At 42.4% G+C, this 8,461-nt stretch overlaps 1 protein-coding gene across 1 annotated transcript; it reads right to left on the minus strand.

The window, feature by feature from the left end:
• Window positions 1–1,328: 1,328 nt before the first annotated feature.
• shbg (sex hormone-binding globulin) lies at window positions 1,329–6,854 on the minus strand. The gene is made up of 8 exons (XM_014155667.3): window positions 6,409–6,854; window positions 5,444–5,544; window positions 4,819–5,008; window positions 4,337–4,498; window positions 3,924–4,083; window positions 3,167–3,312; window positions 2,819–3,011; window positions 1,329–2,446 (listed from the first exon to the last, which is right to left on the minus strand). The coding sequence occupies exons 1-8, from the start codon at window positions 6,505–6,507 to the stop codon at window positions 2,304–2,306; spliced, it is 1,194 nt and encodes a 397-aa protein (XP_014011142.1). The 5' UTR covers window positions 6,508–6,854; the 3' UTR covers window positions 1,329–2,303.
• Window positions 6,855–8,461: the final 1,607 nt, after the last annotated feature.

Below are 8,461 nucleotides of genomic sequence, written 5' to 3' on the forward strand. Positions count from 1 at the left end.
AGCGGAGTTAGTGTTCATCATTGAAGTTTAATTTACTAAAGAACACTACACAAAACAAAACAAGAAAACCGACAGCCAATCAGTCCTGTCAGGTGCAAACACTAAACAGAAACAATTACCCACAAAACCCCAAAAGAAAAACAGGCACTTATGTGTGACTCCCAATCAGTAACAACACTCTACAGCTGTGCCTGATTGGAAGCCACACGGCCAAAATCAATGAAACAAACCAACATAGAAAAATGCACATAGAACGCCCACTCAATGTAACACCCTGGCCTAACCAAAATAAAGAACAAAAACCCCTCTCTATGGCCAGGGCGTTACAATTGTATCTTTGAACATGCACACTTTCTATGATTACATAAGAAGACATTTATAGTTATAGTAACCACTGGTGTAAAGTACTTAAATAAAAATATTTTAAATACTAATTAAGTCGTTTTTTTGGGTATCTGTACTTTACTTTACTATTTATATTTTTGACAGCTTTTACTTTTACTCCACTATGTTCCTAAAGAAAATAATGTACTTTTTACTCCATACATTTAACCGACACCCAAAAGTACTCCTTACATTTAGAATGCTTAGCAGGGCAGGAAAATGGTCTAATTCACACACTTATCAAGAGAACAACATCCCTGGTCATCCTTACTGCCTTTGATCTGGCAGATTCACTAAACACAAATGCTTAGTTTGTAAATTGTGTCTGAGTGTTGAACTGTGCCTCTGGCTATCCGTAAATTATAGTAACCTCAAAGTGACCATGGATGTGTTAATCATTTTGAGGTTGAATAAATACTGTCAGACTAGTTTGCAATACAGCCATACCTTTAGGCTATTTACTGTATTAGAAAAGTAATGAATTGTGTTTGGTTGACAACTCAACCAGATATCAACATTTAAAGAATAGAACTAAATCAAATCAGACTTTATTTAAAGTACATTTAAAGTTTGATTTGACTTAGATCTATTCTTTAACTTAGATGTTTGGTTGAGACGGAGGTATGAATCCAACATATCAATTATTCATTTGTAGACAAACTGGAATTAAAGCCAGACTAAGTCAGTGGCACAGATGGAACTATCCAAGCAGAAGATACATCCTTTAAATGTTGATATTTGGTTGCGTTGACAAGCAAACAATTCAATATCCAGTTTGTCCACAAATGAATCATTGATATGTTGGATTCACATCTCCATCTCAACCAAAAATCTAAGTTAAAGAATAGAACTAAATACAATAAAATCAAACTACACTTTAAATAAAGTTTTAGATTTAGTCCTATTCAATATTGCACAATAATGAGACTGATGCGCCAACAGGATCATCTACTACAAGCTCAATGTATCTTTATTGACAGAAAATTCAGAAAGCAATGGCCCATCTCATCTGCTCATTTTACACCCCATAACCTGGTCAAAGGCAAACAATGACTGTCAAACCCATAGAGATCCTATTCAATTACTAGAGGGACTATGTCATAAACCCTCAAAGTTCCATAATGGGGCAAAATGGCAGCTATCTTGGTCAGGAATAAATCCAAAACCAGTCTAATTGGAATGAATGGTGATGCATTTCCTGCTTTTACTTATGTAGGAAAATAAAAGTAAGCCATGTGATGTGTCATAAATTGTGAAATGAAATTATAGTCAACCTACAATATTGTCATATAATTATAAATAAAGTTTATATGGATTTTATACCAATTTTCTGTATAAATAGCCTCTAAAATATATGTAAACAGAAAGCTGTGAGTGCCGTTATATGATGCAATAACAGTACTTGTTGCATTTACAACTTGTCTAAGTCCTATCATCAACTGATTTAAGCCAGTGTATGACTGTGGATTGACTGTATTGTTTGAATGGAATGTGGCCATACTGGCAGTTAATTAGAACACTTCATGGAATCATTCCTCTAAAACTGGCTGGCTAGCTAGCTAACACACATACTGTGCAGATAAATTCATCACATTCATTATTATACACAATATCTTACCACAGCACTGGTAAACCATGGTTGACCAACTCCCTCACCAACATGGCTGACCTTTGGACCATCATAAGAAGGTTATTTTCCATTCTAGTATTCTAATTCCTAATTCTATGGTCAAACCTCTCTTAGCCATTGTTAAAATTAGGACTGTGTGTAAAGGAATACTGACTGAGCCAGTTAAAATGCAGACGGGGGAGGGGGGATTTGTAATTAGGCTTATGCGACCAGGGAAGGGCGATTGATGGAGATAAATGACATTATCTATACAGTCATCACAGATCTGATCTGTCAGGATAGCCTTGGTTCAGACTTCTGAGGGGCAACTATGGGAGGAAACGGAGAGGTCCTTGTACAGCGCCCGGTCCAGATCCACATCCTGTCCCTGGACCTGGATCTTCTCCAGACAGCCCTTCAGGTACTCGATGCTACTGTAGGACACTCCATCACCTGAGAGCGGGAGGAACCACAGAAAGGGGGACGGGGGGATGGAGAGAGGGGAAAAATAAACAACATTTCAAGATTCTACAGCATCAATAAGAGTATAGACGCCTGGTAGCTGTAACTTAGGATAAATCTGGCACCTGTCAGAGGAGGCTGGTGGGAGGAGCAATAGGAGGATGGGCTCATTGTAATGGCTGGAATGGAATCAATTGGACGGAGTCAAGCATGTGGTTTCCATGTGTTTGATGTCTTTGATACTATTCCATTTATTCCATTCCAGCCATTACAATGAACCTGTCCTCCTATAGATCCTCCCACCAGCCTCCTCTGGTACATGTGTATCCTCAAAACACTTCAAGTATCTCCTCACAAATTCACCTGGAAGCCCCCCAAATGCAAGGATCATCCCCTCTTTCCAGTGTCTAGGAAAGTCAGGTATACTGTCGATCTCAAATGTTAGGTGCGTGTCATCGATGTCCATGTTCACTTGATTCTTCAACAGGGTTAGGGACAGTTTGCCGAAACTCTGTTCGGTGATGGTGTCACGCTTGAGGATGGTCAGTATGACTTTCTGCCACACAAAAGTTGGAAAGCATGGTTGTACATTTGTATCAAATTTGTATTGCACTGGTCATAGAACCATGATTATGAACTACGATTGTGACTGTTTACATGCTGAAATCCAACATTCATATTGTCCTGAAATTAGAATGGTGGGATTGGTACCTTTGGGTTATTGTTGATTTTCACTGTTACGGTGGGCAATTCCTGCCCAGGGGTCTTCAAGCTCAGAACTGTTCCTTCCATCTTAGTGGAGTCTCCATGGATGTCAATAGTAACCCCACCCTCCTCTGTCTGGTGGCCAGGGAGGTCTACAGGGGGACAGATATGAATAAATCAATCCCAATATTTGAATATACAGATGTAGGATCTTAATTTGAGCCAGTTTGCTACAGCAGGAAAATAATCCTGCAGCAACAGGAAATATTAATTATTATGTGGATTATAATTAATAGGCATTTTGTAGGGGTTAATATATTTTTTGCAAGGGAAAATCAAGTGAAATTTAAAAGCGAAAATGACAAACTTCAGAAGCCTTTTTAAACCTCAAATACACTACACGTTTAACATTTCCTGCATTGCGGGAAAGTTCTCCTGCAACAGGGTGATCCAATTAAGATCCTGCATCTGTATATGGACATATACAGGTAAATTGGGTAGACCCAGTACTGTTCAGGCTATGTGTGGCTTCACAACCTGTTCACTACACTATCAGATCTCCTTTGGTATATAGTGCCTGTCTTTACAGAAGATAGAATAGGGATCAGCTGTTTCGCTTCAGTTAAAATTATAAAAGGATGCTGATTGGATCCAAGGTGAGTAGCGTTTTGTTGTTGGCTACTGATTTTGTTTGCTAATTTGTTCTTAGACAGTCACCAGTCTTTATTGTGTGTGCCCCACATTAGTTTCAATATATATGTACCTGTGGTGTTGAATGCAGCCAGCCCAGCTCCGGGGAAATAGCTCCCTGGCTGGATGTTCTGGTAGCAGGGCCAGGGCTCCCCAATCAACTCTGTCTCCCAGGGGGTGCTCAGGTTTAGCCAGTTCCCCTTCCGGATACATCCATCCATCTCTGGCTGGAACTGGAGACCACCCAGACACACAAGTACAGTATTAGGACCGTTTATACACACACGCTTACACACACACAGAGACCCCCCCACCACACACACACTTAGCACACTTAGCACACACAAACTTTAAAGCTGCAATTAGACTCATTCACAAGCACACATGCTCTCACACACACCCATTTATAAACGAGACCAGTCCATTTCCAAGTTCAGTTAATCAATCCCATCTACACCAAACGACAGACAGATAGCTCCAGCATACCGGGAGGAGCAGCTTGTCCAGGCTGACCAGGATTCCCCCGAGGGCGAGGCGGATCTGGCCTGTCAGAACCTCCATGGTCTCTTTGGACTTCAGTCCCACCACCAACCCCTTCTGGCCGTCCACCTCCAGCACCACAAAATCCCCCTGGCTACTGATCTCCACCTATAGTATGCATGAAGAACCAGAAACAGTACATTATAGCATGTATATCACAGAATAGAAATGTATCATGTCAGCTGTGAATAAGCCTCAAATACATTTGATGCACTTGTGTATAACGAATTGAAAGTGCTTTCCTTCACATTGCTATAGGCCTTTATAACAGCTCATTGCTCCTCATAACAGCCTCTATAAATGAATTCATAATGCATTACACACAGGTCTATTAGAGGTGACTGGTACACACCTGATTTGACACCTAGACTTGCGTGCCAGGCTTCTATAGGTTACCCATAATGCAGAGTGAATGTCACCTGGCTTACCAGATGCCACTTGCCGTCGTTGAGTTTGGGTCCCCCTTGAACACTGACGAGGATGTCTGCTTTCCCGATCTGCATCTCAGGGATGCCGTTCCTGAGGATCAGGACAAACCAGTCCTCTCCCTCCTTGGTGTCCCCATAGAACACCACCCCCTCGGGGTCAAACGTCCGGAACTGGAACATGGACTTGATGCTGTAGACCAAAGACATGGGAAAAAACGATCAGTAGTCATTCATGTGTCTTCCTAATTGCTACTTTGCCTGATCGTTGCTTAGAGTGAATGTTTTGGTTGTTTCTCCTTATCAAAATGGATGGTTAGCAAAATAGATGCTTAGTAAAAATGGATGGTTAGCAAAATGGATGGTTAGTAAAATGGATGGTTAGCAAAATGGATAGTTTGTATGATAGAGCACAGAGATGTAGGAAGTATAATTTAAGGAAAGGAAAGTTGGGCTCTCTTTGAGTAAGTATAACATTCAGATGTTATGTATGCATGTAACCCATGCTTACACCTATCCAATCGTCTTTCAACTTTAATAAAGGAAGGAAGGGTGCATGTTAAAAGTATTGGAATGGGGCCTAGTGCTTTTTTTTCCCCCCTATCATGGTCATGTAAAGCAGACTGACCTTTTGACCTCTGTCAGGTTTTCTCTGGTCTGCATCAGGGGCCACCAGGTGCCTCGTTGTTGTTGGCCAAGGTTGATAGGGCTACTGCCCGATATCTCCTTCTGTGTGTGAAAACATGACACATGTTACAGTATGTACAGTGCAACACATGTTACAGTATGAACAGTACAACACGTTACAGTATGAACAGTACAACACATGTTACAGTATGTACAGTACAATACATGTTACAGTATGCTCAATATACTGCTCATTCATTCACATACACACCCCTAAGTTTCAATGTTGTCTTCTTATAGGCAGGGAATACGCACAGCACACCGACACTCTTATGCTTGTGCATCTATGAACATGATGCCAAATGTATGGAAAAAATTGAAATTTGAACATATGGTATTTTCCTTTGTACAATGAGTCATAAATATGTTAGTAAAGTGATACAGCAAAATGTGGGTGAGCTCAAATCAGTGGAGTAGACTTAGGGTGACCTGGCACACTGTTTTCCGCCCACAGACTACTGAGCAAAGTCCCCTCTCTTTCACTGCGCAATTCAAGTTTTCTGTGTTACTGTCAAGGTAATCCAGGTCAGATGTTTACATAGTCTGTCCTTGAGAGATTAAGGCAATACTACGACCAATATTGTATATTTTCCCTTGGGCCAATCTAATGATCATTTTTATGTTTTATTTAACCTTTATTTAACTAGGCAAGTCAGTTAAGAACAAATTCTTATTTACAATGACGGCCTACCGGGGAACAACTGCCTTGTTCAGGAGCAGAACGACAGATCTTTACTTCGTCAGCTCGGGGATTTGATCTAGCAACCTTTCGGTTACTGGCCCAACGCTATAACCACTAGGCTACCTGCCGCCCCTAAATGAACCACGAAAATCAATTTCATGAGAAAAACACCTTGGTTACATAATAAACCTGTACATTTTCAGAGTGAAAGAATTTTGACGTACCTTGGGGCGTCCGTTCCATTGTCCCTCAGCTCCCCATCCCAGCAAGGTGAGACAAAAACCCAGCAGCAGTCCACCTGACATGGTCTTTAACGAGCCCATTCTTCAGACCCCTGACCCTCAGTAGGCTTACCAGTGTCCAGAACCTCACAGCGGTTGGTCCACTCACTCTGAACTAGCCCTGAGGTACTAGTGGTGGGGCTAATGGTCTACTTTGACACTCTGACGCCTGTTTTGGAGTGAGCCTGAGCTACGTGAGCCCGCCAGAGACCAGAGGGCAAACATGTCGACATCGTCAGCAGTGATTGATTTCCTGGAAAGTTGTTGCTTGTTTGTGTCAAACTGTTTGGGTGTTTGGGAGAAAGAGAGGGAGGAAAGTGCAATGCAGAAATGGAGAAATAGAGGTGCGGAGGCAAAAGAAAGCGAGAGACCTGTTTCAACTCTCTCTGTCCCGGACCTGCTGTTTCAACTCTCTCTCTCTCCCAGACCTGCTGTTTTAACTCTCTCTGTCCCGGACCTGCTGTTTCAACTCTCTCTCTCTCCCAGACCTGCTGTTTTAACTCTCTCTGTCCCGGACCTGCTGTTTCAACTCTCTCTCTCTCCCAGACCTGCTGTTTTAACTCTCTCTGTCCTGGACCTGCTGTTTCAACTCTCTCGCTCTCCCAGACCTGTTGTTTTAACTCTCTCTGTCCCGGACCTGCTGTTTCAACTCTCTCTCTCTCCCAGACCTGCTGTTTTAACTCTCTCTGTCCCGGACCTGCTGTTTCAACTCTCTCTCTCTCCCAGACCTGCTGTTTTAACTCTCTCTCTGTATAGCACTTTATGACAACTGCTGATGTAAAAAGGGCTTTATAAAATACATTTGATTGATTGAAGTTTCTTTAGTGATTAGCAGTTGAGACCACTTCCAGATCAGCACTGTTCTATTCCTGCAGTGCAAATCAAATGCTCTGATTAACATTTTGCGCCAGTCACCTTATGTCCAAGGGTTTAACACTACAGGGATAGAATATGTAGCAGTTCCTTCTTGTGCCACCGAGTGTCACTCGTCAGAGCGGATTCAAACAAGAAAATGTTCTGGAAATTCACTTCTGACCTCAAGCAAAACCTTTCACTAACCAGCTAGAAACCCTTTCCTTTCTTGGATTTAACCCAATATCTCCCTCTAGTGGAAAACTATGCATAATTATGATGAGCTTGTAGGGCAGGGCTGTCCAACCCTCTTCCTGGAGATCCACTGTCCTGTAGGTTTTCAGTCCAACCCTCTTCCTGGAGATCCACTGTCCTGTAGGTTTTCAGTCCAACCCTCTTCCTGGAGATCTACTGTCCTGTAGGTTTACAGTCCAACCCTCTTCCTGGAGATCTACTGTCCTGTAGGTTTTCAGTCCAACCCTCTTCCTGGAGATCTACTGTCCTGTAGGTTTTCAGTCCAACCCTCTTCCTGGAGATCCACTGTCCTGTAGGTTTTCAGTCCAACCCTAATTTAACATATCTGATTCAGCTTTTGGTCTTGTTGAGCAGCTAATTAGCAGAATCAGGTGTGTTAAATTAGGGTTGGACTGAAAACCTACAGGACAGTAGATCTCCAGGAAGAGGGTTGGACTGTAAACCTACAGGACAGTAGATCTCCAGGAAGAGGGTTGGACTGTAAACCTACAGGACAGTAGATCTCCAGGAAGAGGGTTGGACTGTAAACCTACAGGACAGTAGATCTCCAGGAAGAGGGTTGGACTGTAAACCTACAGGACAGTAGATCTCCAGGAAGAGGGTTGGACTGAAAACCTACAGGACAGTGGATCTCCAGGAAGAGGGTTGGACTGTAAACCTACAGGACAGTAGATCTCCAGGAAGAGGGTTGGACTGTAAACCTACAGGACAGTAGATCTCCAGGAATAGGGTTGGACTGTAAACCTACAGGACAGTAGATCTCCAGGAAGAGGGTTGGACTGTAAACCTACAGGACAGTAGATCTCCAGGAAGAGGGTTGGGCTCCCCTGTTGTAGGGGGAGAAGTCATGCATATGCAGTGGTGTAAAGTACTTAAGTCGTTTTTTGGG

The sequence above is a fragment of the Salmo salar genome, chromosome 18, assembly GCF_965601325.2.
Source record: "Salmo salar chromosome 18, fSalSal1, whole genome shotgun sequence".
NCBI lineage: Eukaryota > Metazoa > Chordata > Actinopteri > Salmoniformes > Salmonidae > Salmo > Salmo salar.